The sequence below is a fragment of the Delphinus delphis genome, chromosome 1 (assembly GCF_949987515.2).
Source record: "Delphinus delphis chromosome 1, mDelDel1.2, whole genome shotgun sequence".
NCBI lineage: Eukaryota > Metazoa > Chordata > Mammalia > Artiodactyla > Delphinidae > Delphinus > Delphinus delphis.
In genome coordinates this window covers 11562755-11579500 of record NC_082683.1, presented here as the reverse complement: position 1 = coordinate 11579500, position 16746 = coordinate 11562755, and the positions used below count along the sequence as shown (strand labels likewise).

The 16746-nt window shown below is 43.2% G+C and overlaps 1 protein-coding gene across 1 annotated transcript in view; it reads right to left on the bottom strand.

The window, feature by feature from the left end:
* The window catches only part of FHAD1 (forkhead associated phosphopeptide binding domain 1), a 131332-nt gene that overhangs the window by 101311 nt on the left and 13275 nt on the right, over positions 1–16746 (bottom strand). The window contains exon 2 of the mRNA XM_060012343.1: positions 9587–9793. Within this exon, the coding sequence (XP_059868326.1) occupies positions 9587–9793 (207 nt within the window). The remainder of the gene's footprint in view (positions 1–9586; positions 9794–16746) is intronic.

Below are 16746 nucleotides of genomic sequence, written 5' to 3'. Positions count from 1 at the left end.
AGGTCTGGAAGGGCCTGGGGGGTAGGGGTGATGGTGCCAAACAGGCACACTGACCGCAGCATGGAGGAGCCATGGACCTGGAAAGACAGAATGGAGACTATAAAACATGGCCAGTAGATCTCAGAAGCCAGGAGAGGGGGCTACTTGGTGCCAGGACAAATGGCCTTTATCTCAACAGCTCCTGGGGTGTCACCGTAACTCAGAGAAAAGGGTAAATTATGTACGGGGTTTCAGTGTGAGAAATCAGGATTATACATTTAGAACACAGAACCGCCAAGTTATACATTATTTTTAGGTTTTGGAACTTAAAAGAATTAAGTCCCTTTGAGCTGTTCAGAAAAGTCGTTTGTTTGGGTTTTTCCCAGCCCCCATTTTCTTGTAAATCTTCAATCTTACGGTTTTTCCTTTCCTTTCAAGTTCTAATCAGCTTCCTGGTCAGTCCATAAAATGGGAAATAGAATCTAATGAGAAAACAGCCGGATTTTTGCAAATAGCTTTTGCTACTCCTAGACTTGGCCTACTCCAATTCGGTCTTGCCAGATTGAGAGATGGAATGAATGAATGAATGAATGATCATCAACTAAGTTAAGAGAAGGAGCAATGTGGTTCTGGTTTGGTAACAAAGGGTGTGGTCTGCCAGAGGAAGCAGGAAGCGGCCCGGTTCCTGGCCGGGTCTGGGTTCTGTCTCAGCAGGATGCTAAGGGTTCAGCCCGTGCTCCCATCTCCACCTCCCCTGATGTCATCTGCATCGTCTGTAGACATCTGGTGACAACACAGCCTCAGGGGTCCTTTCGTGTGAGTTTTTGCTGCAGATGCCGAGCCTGAGGCTGTCTGCTGCCCCATGCCCTCCACTTCACTGGTCTCGGGAAATCGCCTTTGATATAAAACGCCCAGCCTCAGGATTTCTCATCACATCAGTAGGTCCCCACGGGACCTGTAAGAGCACAGGGTAGAGGAAATCCTACAAGGTCAGGTAGGAGATGACAGAGCTTGACCAGAAAGAGGCTTTGTTGTGAAGGGCACCATGGTCTCTGGTCATTCACTCAGTTGCCGGCTTCTCAACCCCGGGTACAGTAAAGCCACATCTTCCTCAAGAATGGGCCCTATTCAGAGGTCCCAGGAACGTGGAAACGCCACCCTTCTTGGGCATGGACAACTAAGGCCCCGACTCTGAGCTTCTCATCACACCTGTTCACCAGAGGAGAGAAATGAGCAACTCTGCTTCCTTGGAGACTGGCCTGGGACTTTTCCAATGGAAAAGTGGATTATTCGTCATTTTCCTCCCCCCAGATCCCTAGTGGCAAATCCTGTTAGGAAGGTTCCACTTAGGCAATAGGAATGCTTCCTAATGTCATGGACATCTTCTTTGTTTTTGCCTACCCCGCATCCACTTTTTTCCATCTTCTGGACGGGCACCTTAATTTTTTGCGGGGAAGACACCCTTTCCCTGACAATCCCGAGACCATATAACTCTGACCCTTCCACTCCAGGGGTAAGCCCATAACCCAGGCCTGGCCAATCAGAGCACACTCCTTGCCCCTGGCCTCAGTGATTGGTTCAGGGGAAGCCCCATGATCCAAGCCACTGCCAATGAAGATGCTGGCTCTCTCCCTGGAACGGCTACTTTGTAGGGTGCCGGGGCTGCTGGGGGCCACTTTCCTACAGGGGAGGCGAGAGTCTCTCTGAGATTGTGAGGCTAACAGGGAAGAAAGAGTCAGATTCCTGACCATGATTTGGGCGCCTGGATCCAGCTGGGCCTACGCTGCAGCGTTCGGCCTTTTCAGTTACATGAGCTTTTTTTTTTTTTTTTGCCTGGGCTAGTTTTAGTTGGTTTTCTGACACTTGCAAACGATAAGATTTCCTGGACAGTATGCTTATGGAGACTTCAGCGTAAGCCTCACTACGTACTCGGAATGAAAGTTGTTTTAAAGGTAATGACACGCGCAGATAAAACCCACCAGACTGTAATCACGCACCAAATGTACCTTTAAATGTATACAAGTAAAGCAGCGTCTCCAGAGAAGAACGATTTAAGACCAAGGAACCGATCATAGGACAAGTAGTAAAACGCTGCTGAGAGACTCTGACAGATAAGTAGTTCTCTAGCTACAGCAGGCTTCAGGCTACAAACCCCAAATTTCTGCTTCAAAAGTGACCCAGGGAAGACATTCCATAGTTTTATTTATTTAGTTTTTTGGCCTCGCCGTGCACTTGTGGGATCTTAGTTACCTGACCAGGAATTGAACCCAGGCCCCCAGCAGTGAGAGCACTGAGTCCTAACCACTGGACCACCAGGGAATTCCCGACATTTCACAGTTTTAAAAGAAAACTTTCCAGTTGAAGAAACAGGTAACATTTATAATATGCACCTGTTGTATATATAATATGTTCATGTCTAGTATATTTATCAGATACATGTCAATGTAATTATATTATTACTATATATGCAAATGCATATATATGTGTATGTATATTTAGAACCACATATTTCCAGCTCTTTTTTAAAGAGGTGTTGAAAAGACTGTTCAAAATTTATTTTTCCAGCTTGTCTGTTTTTTCTTATTCCTCAGTAAACTTAAGCTATTAACCAGCACATTTCCCGGCACACAGTAAGGCTCAATCTGAGTGACTTCTTTCTCCCCAGCTCCCCCCTCTACTTTAAGTTCTTCTTTCAGAAACCAAGTAAAATGAAAGAGGCAGTACAGCATAGTGTTACAAGCAGAGGCTGGTAAACGTTTTCTGTAGAGCCAGACAGTAAATATTTCCAGCCCTGAGTGCCATATGATCTGCCCACCTAACTCTGCCGCTGTAGCAGACAACATAGGCAATACTGAAATGAATGGGATGGCTGTGTTCCCATGAAACTTTACAAAAACAGGAGATGGCCTGCATTTGGCCCTGGGCCATAGTTTGCCAACCTCTGGTTAAGAACTTGGGATTTGGCATTACACAGAATCTGGTCCAGCTCCCTGCTCTGCTCCTCCTCTGTGACCCTGATGAGTGTGTTATTTTTGTGCCTTGTCTGTAAAAAATAGGGATAATAACAGCCACTTCTTAGTCTGTGAGAAGTGGGTGAGATAGTGTACATGAAATGCTTGGAACACTTCCTGGTCCATAATAAATGAGCATAAAACATTAGCCATCAGGTATTATCATCATCATCAAAAAAGAAGAAGAAAGGGGGCAACAGAATTTGTCCAGGAACGGCAGCAATACCCCTGGTAAAAAGTTAGTGGATGGACTTCCCTGGTGACGTAGTGGTTAAGAATCCGCCTGCCAATGCAGGGGACAGAGATTCGAGCCCTGGTCCAGGAAGATCCCACACGCCGCAGAGCAACTAAGCCCATGGGCCACAACTACTGAGCCTGTGCTCTAGAGCCCGCGAGCCACAACTACTGAGCCCGTGTGCCACAACTACTGAAGCCCACGCGCCTAGAGCCCGTACTCCGCAACAAGAGAAGCCACCTCAATGAGAACCCCGCGCACTGCAACGAAGAGTAGCCCCCGCTCGCCGCAACTAGAGAAAGCCCGCGTGCATCAACGAAGACCCAATGCAGCCAAAAATGAATAAATAAAATAAATAAAATAATTAAAGAAAAAAAAGTTAGTGGAGTCAGGGACTTCCCTGGCCGTCCAGTGGTTAAGACTCCACGCTTCCAATGCAGGGGGTGCAGGTTTGATACCCGGTTGAGGAACTAAGATCCTGCGTTGGTGCAGCTGAAAAAAAAGTTAGTGGAGCCAATCAAACAAGGAAGCCAGATAACTGAAAATGCATTTTCTTCTATTATCAGTGGCTTTCATTTTTACCCACATAATGAATCATCCCCTGTCAGTGTGTGAAATTGCAGGTTGGACTGGGAATTGCAAGACCTTCCTTAACCGCTGGGCAGTGAAGGACCTGCCTGGGCTCTCACGGCCCCACGATGCTTCGTGCTATTAGGAAAAGCCTCCAAGGGACTCAGGAGAGCTGGCTTTTAATCCTGGCTCTGGATCTATATGACTGATGCCTAACCTTGGGGAAGTCGCTGAAACTCTCTGAGCCTCAGTTTATGCCATGATAGGGGTGGTCCCAGGGACCTCTATAAAAAAAACTGAAGGGGGAAAGGGGACCTGGGATTAATGAGTAGCTCCTTGGAAGAAATTGGAAATTGAAGCTCAGAAAGGTAAAGTCAGTTGCAGCTGGCATTTCAACTTGGGCCCATCAAACTCCAAAGCCCTTGCTTTCTCGATTGTGTTCTGCAGAGCTTCCCCATTAAAGCAGCAAGGAATATTGGCCGACAGAGGGCGCTCTTCTCGCAAGACAGGACGTCATGACATTGCAGGGACAGAAGACAGTATCCAGGAGACACATGGGAGAGTCTGGCTGGACTGGGAACAGGGCAGAGCAGGCTACAGGGAAGGCCAGACACAGGCTATCATGGGGATGGGGGCTGCTGCCAAGGAGCTGTCAACCCGCTCATGGAGCAACTCGGCACGTCATTTGTGGCGCCTGGCTTCCTTTTTCATTCTGGCCATTTCCCTCAGTTTTGCCGTATTTCAGGACAGAGAAAGACATGATTTATACATATGGGTGACGTGGGTTTCCTCACTCAGCTGCCTTGTAAGAATGGCGCCTCTGTGACTAGCACAGCTTGTTTCTACACCTCCTTTCCCAGAGCTCAGAAAGCACGAATAAAGGCAACAACAAACAAAACCCACAATACGGCAGGCACACCTGACCTTATGACTTCAATTTCCCACGCCTGGTGCCAAGACTCTATGGTATTAATCAACGGCTGCTTCAGGGCATTGCAAACGGCCCTGCGGGTTATGTCCTGCATAGCTTCAGTGGGCACCATCCACATGGACCACGTTGTGAATGGTGACCCTGGAGTTGTGCAATATGGCAGCCCTAGCTAATACTTTGATGAGAGACCTATGACTTACAAAGTATGGTCCTGGGCACATCCTGGCTGCCAGTGTACTTTGTCAAACAAGAGTTTTTCTTTATATTTTTCCATCTTGTATGTTGTTCTATGGGTAATTTATCTGCAAATATATTTATGTGCTAGTGGGGGCAGGTCTGGGGAGGTTCCCCTGTCCAGAAGGACACGTACAAAGGAGGCATCCTGGCTGCTCCATGCTGGTCTGCTTGACTCTAAAGCTGAGGGTTATCATGTGCTTATTAGGTGCCAGACGCTGGACTAAGCAATTTACGTACTTTGCCCACTGAATACCATGGTCACTCAAGGTGGTAGGAACTATTGTTACAGGAGTGGGGACCGAGGCTCTGAGAGGCAGATGATTTGTGCATGTCCAGTATAAAAGCCAGTACAAGAGCAGGGCTGGGACGGCGCTGGAGTCAGCCTGACCTCAGGGCACGTGCTCTAACCACTGTGACACCTGCGAACACATCTGGATTCCTAACCGCCCCGCACCTCACCCCCCTCCCCCAATAAAATGCTGTCACACCCTCCTCTATTGGTTATGGTCACCACAAAACCTGAAATAAGTGCTTTCATTTGGGAACTCTTTGTCGGTTAAGTTCTCATCATACTTAACCTGTATGAGAGCAGGGCAGTCCCCCGTGGAAACTCCACCCAAGGAGGAAACACAGCGCCCTCACCAGGGACCCCAAAATCAATTGGAAACAAGAACATGCCGGAAGAAAGACGGCCACAAATTTCTTAGAAAAACTGGGCTTCAGAATATTTGATGAGAGATGCTCTTCAATACCTCTCCCTTTTTCCCCTCTTTCTTTCTCTTCTTTCTTTATTTTTTTTGCCGTACGCGGGCCTCTCACTGTTGCGGCATCTCCTGTTGTGGAGCACAGGCTCCGGACGCGCAGGCTCAGCGGCCATGGCTCACGGGCCCAGCCGTTCCGCGGCATGTGGGATCTTCCCGGACCGGGGCACGAATCCGTGTCCCCTGCATTGGCAGGCGGACTCTCAACCACTGAGCCACCAGGGAAGCCCTCTTTCTCTTCTTTTAAACAGCCAGCAGGTTGGGGTCATCAGGAAGTGGAATTTGTAGGAACGTGTCAGTCAGTCCACAGGCCGCCCTCACGCGGGCCGTGCAAAGGGCCCCTCCATGAATAAGAGCGTCACGGATGGAAGCTTCTCAAGCTGGGGACGCCCTCGCAGAGAGCACTTTTGAGAAGATGGGGTTGGGGAGAGTCCTGCAAAGTGCCCTGGGCCCAGGCCAGGGCAACACTTGTGCAGCTGCCTGCAGTCACCCGAGGAATGAAGCAACGTGCAAGTGCGTGTACTGAATAAGAATTGAAAAAATCCGTGTATATTCGAGTGACCGTGAGAGTATGCTTTCCTCTGTGTGAAAACCAGTCAAGGCTACTGCTCCAGCTAGCATCAGGCTAAATGGTTTTCTCCCCTCCTTTTTCCGCAAGTGGGGATCGTGTTTAATTTGCACTGACTAGCTGTGTGGCCCTGGGGAAATTACTTAACCTCTCTGAGTTTCGGATTCCTTGTCTGTAAAATGGGGATCACGGGAGAACCCATCTCATAGGTTGCTGTGAGCGTGAGATAAGGGAAAGCAGGTGAATCGCTTAGCTGTTCACGTCAGTGATTCCTCCTGCTGCTCTTACAAAGCATCTTCTTCCGTCTTATCTACTCAAGGTTAAAGGTCGTCAGCACTGTTTCCCACAATTATATAAGAAGCACCTTGTCAAATAAAGTCCCCATTCCATATCTGTACACCCATGTTCATGACAAACTTACTCAAAATGGCCAAAAGGTGGAAGCAACCCAAGTGGCCATGGATGGATGAACAGATAAACAGATAAACAAAATCCATACAATGAAATATTATGCAGCTGGAATGAACCACGAGGACATCATACTAAGTGACATAAGATGGTCACAAAAGGACAAACAATGTAAGATACCATTTATAGGAGGCACCTAGAATAGTCAAATTCACAGACACAGAAAGCACGGTGGGAGGGGAGGAAGGAAGCAGGGGGTTTTATCTGATGGGCACAGAGTTTCAGTTTGGGAAGATGAACAAAGTTCTGGAGATGGATGGGGGTGACGGCTGCACGACAGCGTGAATAGATTTAATGCCACTGTGAACTGTACACTTGAACGTGGTTAAGATGGTACATTTTATGTGTATTTTACCACAATTTTGAAAATGAAAAGTTAAAAACAAACCCCCAAGTGAAGTACCTCCAAGGTTTCTCCGAGGTCTGGGGTGATAGAAATGGATGAAAATGTTCTGAAAGCAGGTTGTGGTGTTGGCTGCACAGCTCCATAAATGTATTAAGATTGACTGAATTGACACTTAAAATGGGTGAAGTTTCTGTTATGTAAATTGTGCTTCAGTGAAGCTGTTAAGAGCAAGCAAGCAAACAACACATGCTGTGATCGGAGACTTTGGAGGATGAAGGAGCTGTTCACTGTCTTGACTGTGGCTACGGTTTCCCAGGTGTACACATATGTCAAAGCCCATCCACTTACAGACTTTAAACCTGTGCCGTTTATTGCATGTCAACTATATCTCAATAAAGCTGTGTTTTCAAAAGGCAGAACAGTATTCCATATATAAACGAACTCCTTATAATTTATTAACAATGCCCCCTTTTGATGAAAATTTAGGTTTCAAATGTTATGCCCCTATAAATAATATTTCAATAAATATCTTTGTAGGAAAAAAAAAAGAAAAAAATGCAGATATTGTTTGCTGCTCCCCCTCTTCTTCCCCCCACGGGCAAAGCCACAAAGTCAGAACTTCCCAGGGAGGGGGCCTGGGAACCTGTAATTTTACTGAACACTCCTGAAAAATTCTTGTAATCAGACATGTTGGGGCACATTGAATCAAACTTTGCGAACTTGGATTTTCAGGCTTGGGAGTTTGAAATCCCTTTTTCTTTGATCCCTAAAAAATTCTGTAAGTGTTCCATACAAACGATTCTAAATTTGGGTTTCCCTACTATTGGGAATCAGAATCATCAGGGAGCTTGTGAAAATGCATATTCCCAGGCCCCTCTCCCAGGGAGGATGTGTATGGTTGCCAGATTTCGCATAAATAAATAAATGAATAAATAAATACATAATAAACTATAGGGTGTCAGTTAAATCTGAATTTCAGATAAACACCAAATAATTTTTTTAGCATAAGTGGTTCCTTGCAATATTTGGGCCACACCGGTACCTAAAAATTATTTGTTGCTTATCTGAAATTCAGATTTAACTGGGTGTCCTGTATTTCATCTGGGAGTCCTAACTATGAGTCCTCAGGCCTGGGGTGAAGCCCAGACCTGCACTGTTGGTTTGCTCCCCACGTGGTTCTGACGAGGGGGATCCTTAGAACCCAGGTTGAGAGTCCCTGATCAGGTCAACACCTGCTGGGTCAGGAGCCCCTCCTCAGGGCGGCCAGTGGACCCCAGTGCATCCCACGAGTGAGCACACTTTAATGTTGGTCCAAGGAGGAAAAGGGGTCTGAGCAGCCGCAGGAGAAAACTGCCCCAGATTTTCAAAGCCAAACATGGTGGATGCGGCGTCACGGGCCCTGCAGCCTGAGGGATGCTGCCGGTCTTCTCTGAGTGAGTATTTAGGGCTGCCTAGGGGACCCACAACCCAGGATTCTGTCTAGATTCTCTAAACTTTGTTCATTTATACCCAGCCTCGTCCCAGAAAGGATTTGAAGCCTCGGAGGTCTCAGTCCATGCAGCGTTCTCGGTGCTGGCGAGTGAGGTTAACACACCGTCTCTCTGGGACACACATGACAGGTATTAATTGCGTGCTCACCACGAATGGGCATTATTCTGGGAGTTTTACAATTATAACCATCTCATTTAGCCCTCGAGATAAGCCTGCAAGGTCATTGCTGTCGTTGGCCCCATTTTGTAGATGAGGAAACCGAGGTTCCGAGGGGTCCGATGGTTTGTGCAAGAGCACACCGAGTAGGCCAGTAGCAGAGCTGGGGTTCTGACCCAGGACTGTGTCGCTAACCAGCCCCCATCCTTCCTCCCTACTGAACCAGACACTTCTTGTGACTGAGCTTTGCTGGGCGAGTTTTGGGTTACGTTCCGCTTAACCTGGGGCCATACTTTAGGTCCTGATCCCGGGAACCTTTCTGATCCGGTGTGATAACAGCTATCAGGCCTTGAGCGTCTACTCCCGCCAGAGACTTTGACTTTTTACACATAGATACTCTCTCAACGCCCTGCACCGCTGAGAAGACCCAGACCCAGGCATGCAGAGTACCCTGGCCGAGGTCGCAAAGCTAGGAAGTTGTAGAGCACTGATCTGCCTAAAAGGGAAGCATCCATCTCTGCATCTTCAAAAGCACACATCTGCTTTCCACCTCCCCTCGCCAAGCTTCACTTTTCAGGAAAATGCTCTCGCTCCGGGCTGGTCGCTAGGCAACTCTTGCATGTAATTCCACGAAATGCCCAGAAGAGGGCGCGAGGACTCGCTCTCCCCCGGCACCCACGAGATGGGTCTGAACTTCGCGGAATCGCGAAAGCAGAGTGACGCGCTCCAGACGAACTCCACCTGTGGCCGTATCTGAGCCCTAGGCTGCACGGAAGGTGATACAACACGGCGCCTCTGCACCCCACCCCCACCCCGCAGGGGCCCGGACTCACCGAGGCTGGGTTTTCGATGACCAGTTCATAGGTCAGCCCTCCGGACCCAAACCTCAGGATGTCTCCGGGTAAGAGCTTCACAGCCACGTTCTGAATGTGGCACCCGTTGACGAATGTGCCGTTGCGGGAATTGAAGTCCTGGAGAACAAAGCTGCTCTCGGCCTCATTATATTCAATGAGCGCGTGATGGTTGTCGATGTCTGCAGACTGAAATGGAGAAGGGGGACAGTCAGAGCCAGGAAAACAGGAATAACAAGGGGGGCCCTAATGTTTACTAGTGCCACTGACACTGGGTGCCCCAATGTGCTAACCACTTCATCTGGCTGGATGGTCACTGCAATCCTCATTTTAAGAGGAGGATGCTGAGGGTCCGAGAGGTGAAGTGACTTGCCTAAGGCCACACAGCTAGTGAGTGGAGGGTCACCAGACCCTGACAGCAGACCCAGGATAGATGCCCAGTTTTTGGGTAGGGCGTCAGGCAACACAGAGGTAAGAGGGAACTCGGGGGGAATTGGCCACTTTGTAGTTCTCTGATCCCATGCAAGTATCCTTTTGGTTGTCCTGAATGGCAAGACAGCAGAAATGGCCCAACACAAACCAGAAGGGTCAGTTGGCAAGTGACAACTGTCCATTTACTGCAAGTGTTAAAGTTAAGGGGAGGTTTTGTAATAACTGTTGTTTTCTTTTGTTTGTTCTATTCATTTTTAAAATAACATTTTTTTTGTAATAATGCAGAAAATGAGAACTAGAGAAAAACACAAAGACATTAAAATCACTTAGACTCCCGTCCCCCAGAGGCAGGCACTGTGAACACGATGGTTCACATCCTTCCAGTCTTTTTTCTATGCTTACAATCTTTTTAAAAAGTTTAAACACAATTGAGCTCACACCACAAAACATAGTTTTATAACTACATTTAAAAGCCTTGGTGTACAATGAAGGTTTTTCCCATGTGATTAATTATTACTGTTGCTTCTTAAAAGCTTATCAGAATTTATCTAACCAAAGATGATCTATTTTTCAATAGGGGCCCTAGTGTGACCACATTTCCCCCAAAAGAGGGAGACCCCAGACAGTGAATTGTCAGTGGAGTCAGAAACCTCTTGTGTAACCACTTTAGTAAGAAGAATGAGCAAAACTCGGCACCAGGGAGGAAATATCACATTCCCCCTGGCCCCGGTGCCCTGTACTATGGGCTGCAGGGCACGTGTGAAGTCTTCTGTCTTCTCAGGACACTGCCTATGAGCCATCCACCCCAGCCTGAGACTTTGCAATTATTTTCTAAGTTACTCTTCTCAGAGTGCCTCATCCAACTTTCATAGAGTGCACTTGGACTTAGAAATCTATACTAACGTCCCACAATATAATTATAACCAATAGCTTATATTAATAATATAATAGCTTATATTATATGAATAGATAATAATATAACTGCATATATTAGTAGAATATATTAATTACACATTATGTGCAATTACACAAATGCCAGGAAATTTGCTAAGCGCTTTACTGCATTATCCCATTTCATCTTCACAATAATTCAAAGGGAGACTTCCTCATTTAAAAAAAATTTAATTTTTTATTGAAGTATAGTTGATTTACAATGTTGTGTTAGTTTCAGGTGTACAGCAAAGTGATCCAGTTATACGTATATATAATATCTATTCTTTTTCAGATTCTTTTCCATTACAGGTTACTACAAGATATTGAATATAGTTCCCTGTGCTGTACAGTAGGTCCGATAGTTACTCATTTTTTAGATGAGGAAACTGAGGCATAGAATGATTAAGTGTGCCCACAGTCAGCCAGTTTGACTCGCTTGGTTTGTTCCCAGGTTTGCCTGATTCAAATGACTGTGCCTTTCAAATTCCTACCAAACACTCTGGCACTTAAAATACTGAAACACAAGAAGAAAGTGGGAGTAGCTATATTAATTTCAGGCAGAGCCAACTTCAGAGGAAGGAAAGTGATCAGGGATAAAGAGAGGCGACACATAGTGATAAAGGGGTCGATTCTCCAAGGAGACATAACAATCCTTCATTGTATGTGCCCAACAATAGAGCATCAAAGTATGGGAGGCAAAAACCGATAGAACTGCAAGGAGGAGCAGATGAATCCATCATGGTAGCTGGAGACCTCAACAGCCCTCTCTCAGTAATGGGCAGATCCACCAGGCAGAAAATTAGTAAGAATGAAGTTGAACTGAATAGCACTATCGTCATCTGGATCTAACTTGCAACCACGCAACTTCATCCCACAACAACACACATCCTTCTCAAGCTCACATGGAATGTTCACCAAGCAGACCACGTTCCAGGCCACGAAATATACCTCAACAAATTTAAAAGAGTAGAAATGATGTAAAGTACGTTTTCAGACCACAACGGAATTAGGCTAGAAACCAATACCAGAAAGACAGCTGGAAAATCCCCAAATATTTGGAGATTAAACAACACACTTCTAAATAACAGATGGGCCAAGGAGGAAGTCTCATGGGAAATAAAAATTTATCTTGAGCTAAATGAAAATGAAAATACAACCTGTGAAAATTTGCAAGATGCAGTGAAAGCAATGCTTGGAGGGAAATTTATGGCATTGAAGGCATACATTTGAAAAGAAGATCTAAGCTTCCACCTTATGAAACTAGAGAAAGAGGAGCAATATAAGCCTACCACAGCAGAAGAAAAGAAGCAATGAATGAGATAAGAAGCAGGAAAACAACAGAGAAAATCAGCAAAATAAAGAGCTTTTTTTTTTTTTTTTGTAAAGATCAATAAAATTGACAAACCTCTAGCAGGATAACCAAGAAAAAAAGAGAGAAGATACAAATTACTAAAATCAGAAATGAAAGCGATGGCATCACTGCTGATCTCATGGACACTGAAGGGATAATAAAGGAATATTATGAATAATTCTATGCCCACAGATTTTATAACTTAATGAAGTGGACTATTTCCTTGAAAGACACAATCTACTGAAACTCACGCAAGGAGAAATAAATACTCTGAATAGACTCATATCTGGTAAAGAATTTGAATCAATAATGAATAACCTTCCAACGTGGAAATCACCAGGCCTGGATGGGTTCACTGGTAAATTCTATCAAACATTAAGGAAAGAATGATACCAGTTCTCTATAATCTCTTCCAGAAAATAGAAGAAGAGAGAACACTTCCCAGCTCATTCTGTGAGGCCAAACTTATTCTAATAGCAAAACCAGATAAAGATATTACAAAACAGGAAAATTGCAGGCCAATACCTCTCATGAACATAGATGCAAAATCCTCAACAAAATATTAGCAAATTGAATCCAGTAATGTATAAAAAGAGTTATACATTACAGTCAAGTGGGATTTATTCTAGGTATGCAAGGCTGGTTCAACATTTAGAAATCAATTAATGTAATCCATCACATCAACAGCATAGAGAAGAGAAATCGCATTATCATATCAGTAGATGCAAAAAGAGCATTTGACAAAATTAAACACCCATCCATGATAAACTAACAAACCAACAAACCACCACAACAACTCTTGGCAAATTAGGGATGGAGGGGAACTTCCTCAACCTGATAAAGTACATCTATAAAAACCCTAAAGCTAACATATTTAATGGTGAGAAACTAGAAGCTTTCCAATTAAGATCAGGAATAAGGTGAAGATGTCCCCTTTCACCACTCATTTTCAACATTGTACTGTATGTCCTAGCTAATGCAACAAGGCAAGAAAAGAGAATAAAAGATATATAGATTGGGAAGGAAAAAAAAATCTTTTTTGGTGAGGTGTTTGTTCAGATCTTCTGCCCATTTTGCAGATGGCATGATTGTCTATGCAGAAAATCCCAAAGGACTGACAAAAAGCCCTGCTGGAACTAATGAGCAATTATAACCAGGTTGCAGGATACATGATTAATATACAAAAGTCAATTGCTTTCCTATATACCAACAATGAACAAGTGGAATTTGAAATTAAAAACACAACACCATTTACATTAGCACCAAAAAAAAAAAAAAAAAAGAAGTACTTAGGAATAAATCTAACAAAATACTTAGCTATATGAAGAGGTATATGAAGAAAACTACAAAATGTTGATGAAAGAAATCAAAGTAGTCTAAATAAATGAAGAGATATTTCATGTTTATTTGAAATTCCTTAGTGATATATGATGTTTAACATCTTTTCATATGCTTATTTGACATCTGTAGATCTTCTCTGGTGAGGTGTCTGTTCAGCTCTTTTGCCCATTTTTAAGTCGGGTTGTTTGGTTTCTTATTGTTGACTTTTAAGACTCATTTATTTTTGTTTATTTATTTATTTTACTGAAGTGTAGTTGATTTACAATGTTGTGTTAATTTCTGCTGTACAGCAAAGTGATTCAGTTATACATATATATACATTCTTTTTAAAATATTCTTTTCCGTTATGGTTTATCATAGGCTATTGAAAATAGTTCCCTGTGCTCTACAGTAGGACCTTGTTGTTTATCCATTCTATATGTAACAGCTTACATCTGCTAACCTCAACCTCCCACTCCATCTCTCCCCCAACCCCCTCCCCCTTGGCAACCACAGTCTGTTCTCTATATCCATGAAGACTCATTTATTTTGGATACATACTTCAGCATCTTTATTCATAATTGCCAAAAACTGGAAGCAACCAAGATGTGCTTTAAAAGGTAAATGGATAAACAAATTGTGGTACATCCATACAATGAAATATTAGTGATAAAAATAAATGAGTTATCCAATAACAAAAAGACATGGAGGAATCTTAAATGCATATTGCTTAGTGAAAGAACCTAGTCTGAAAAGGTTACATACTGTATGATTCCAACTGTATGAAATTCTGGAAAAAGTAAAACTATAAGGAGAGTAAAAGATCTGTGCTTGCCAGGGGCACAGGGGCTCTGGGGCTCAGGGGATTTTAGGGCAGTGAAAATATTTTTTATGATACTGTAATGGTGGATACTTGTCACTATACGTTTGTCAAAACGAAAGAACGTATAACGTAAAGAGTGAACCCTAATGTAAACTATGGACTTAGTTAATAATAGCATATCAATATTGGTTCACCAGTTGTAACAAATGTACCGCACTAATGCATGACGTTAATAATAGGGGAAACTGTGTGTATTGGAGGGGTGGATATATGGGAACTCTCTGTATTCTCTGCTCAATTTCCTGTAAACCTAAAACTGTTCAAAAAAATAAAGTATTAAAAAAAATTAAAACACATTAGTTCTTTGGAAAATGTCACCCACATCATCTTCATCACCATTCCCATTGATCTTTGTGTCCTCTGAACATTTGATAACCCATGAATGAGAGAAATTCTGTGTGTTACATTTTGTTTTTCTCTTCCCAGGCTTCACTACTTTCAGTTCCTCAAAAACTGTCAAGCCATTATTAAGAAATCAAAGCAAGCAGGAAGTTTTAAATGACTCCACAAAATTGGGTGAGCCTCTACCACGTGTTAGGCCAGGAGACAGCTTCCTAGTTCTGCCCTATAATATCACTCGCTCCCTTTACCTGGAAAATTGCTAAGTGCTACTACTGGACAGATGCCCTGCTGCTAATACAGACTGACTGTATAAGCTCCGTCCTACTGAGCTGTCCAACTATGAGATGAACTGTTATTTATTTTTTATTATTATTATTATCCTTATCATCATCTAACGTATTTTGAGGGCTTCCTGTGAACTGGGCCCTGCTGAAGCATTTTGTGTGCATTTTTTTCATTTAATCTGCATGACAGCCCTAAACAGGGTTCTATTATTATCTCCATCTTAGAGATGAAGAAGCTGAGACTCAAAAGGTGAAGTGAGAGGACAGCATTACCTTGATACCAAACCCAGACAAAGACACTACAAGAAAACTACAGACCAATATCTCTTATGAACACTGATACCACAATCCTCAACAAAATATGAGGAAACTGAATTCAACAGCACATTAAAAGGATCATACACTATGACCAAGTGGGATTTATTCGTGGAATGCAGACTTGATGTTTCAACATATGAAAATCAATCCATGTAATAATACATCACATTAACAGAGAGAAGGAAAAAAATGATCATCTCAATTGATGTACAAAAAGCATTTGACAAAATGCAACACTCTTTCATGATAAAAGCACTCAACAAACAGGGAATAGAAGGAAATTACCTCAACATAATAATGGTCAAATATGAAAAAGCCCATAGGTAGCATCATACTCAAAGGTGAAAGACTGAAAGCTTTTCCTCTAAGATCAAGAATAAGATAAGGATACCTGCTTTTGCCACTTCTATTCAACAAAGTATTGGAAGTCCTAGCCAGAGCAATTAGGCAAGAAAAAGAAATAAAGGCATCCACATTGGAAAGGAAGAAGTAAAATTATCTCTGTTCACAGACAACATGATCTTACATGTACAAAATCCTAAAGAGTCCATGAAAAACCACAACCCTCTTAGAACCAATAAATAAAATTCAGTAGCAAAATCGTAGGATACAAAATCAACACACAAACATCAGTTATGTTTCTATATGCTCACAATGAACAATCTGAAAAGGAAGTTAAGAAAATAATTTCATTTCCAATAGCATCAAAATGAATAACATATTTTAGGATAAATTTAACCAAGGTGGTAAAAGATGTGTACACTGAAAACTACAAAGTGCTGCTGAAAGAAATTAAAGACACAAATAAATGGAAAGACACCCTGTATTCATGGGTTGGAAGACTTAATATTGTTAAGATGTCATTACTACGCAGCAGGATCTACAGATTCAATGCAATCCCTATCAAAATCCCAATAGCAGTTTTTGCAGAAATAGAAAAATCCATCCTAAAATTCATATGGAATCTCAGTGGACCCCAAATAGCCAAAATAATCTTGAGAAAGAAAAGCAAAGCTGGAGGCCTCACACTTCCTGATTTCAAAACTTACTGCATACAAAGCTACAGTAATCAAAACAGTGTGATACTGACATAAGGTCAGGCACATAGACCAATAGAATAGAATAGAGAACACAGAAATAAAACTTTGCATACATGGTCAAATGATTTTTGACAAGGGTGCCAAGATTATTCAATGGGGAAAGAACAGTATTTTCAAGAAATGATGCTGGGAAAGACTGCAAAAGAATTAAGTTGAACTCTTACCTTACACCATATACA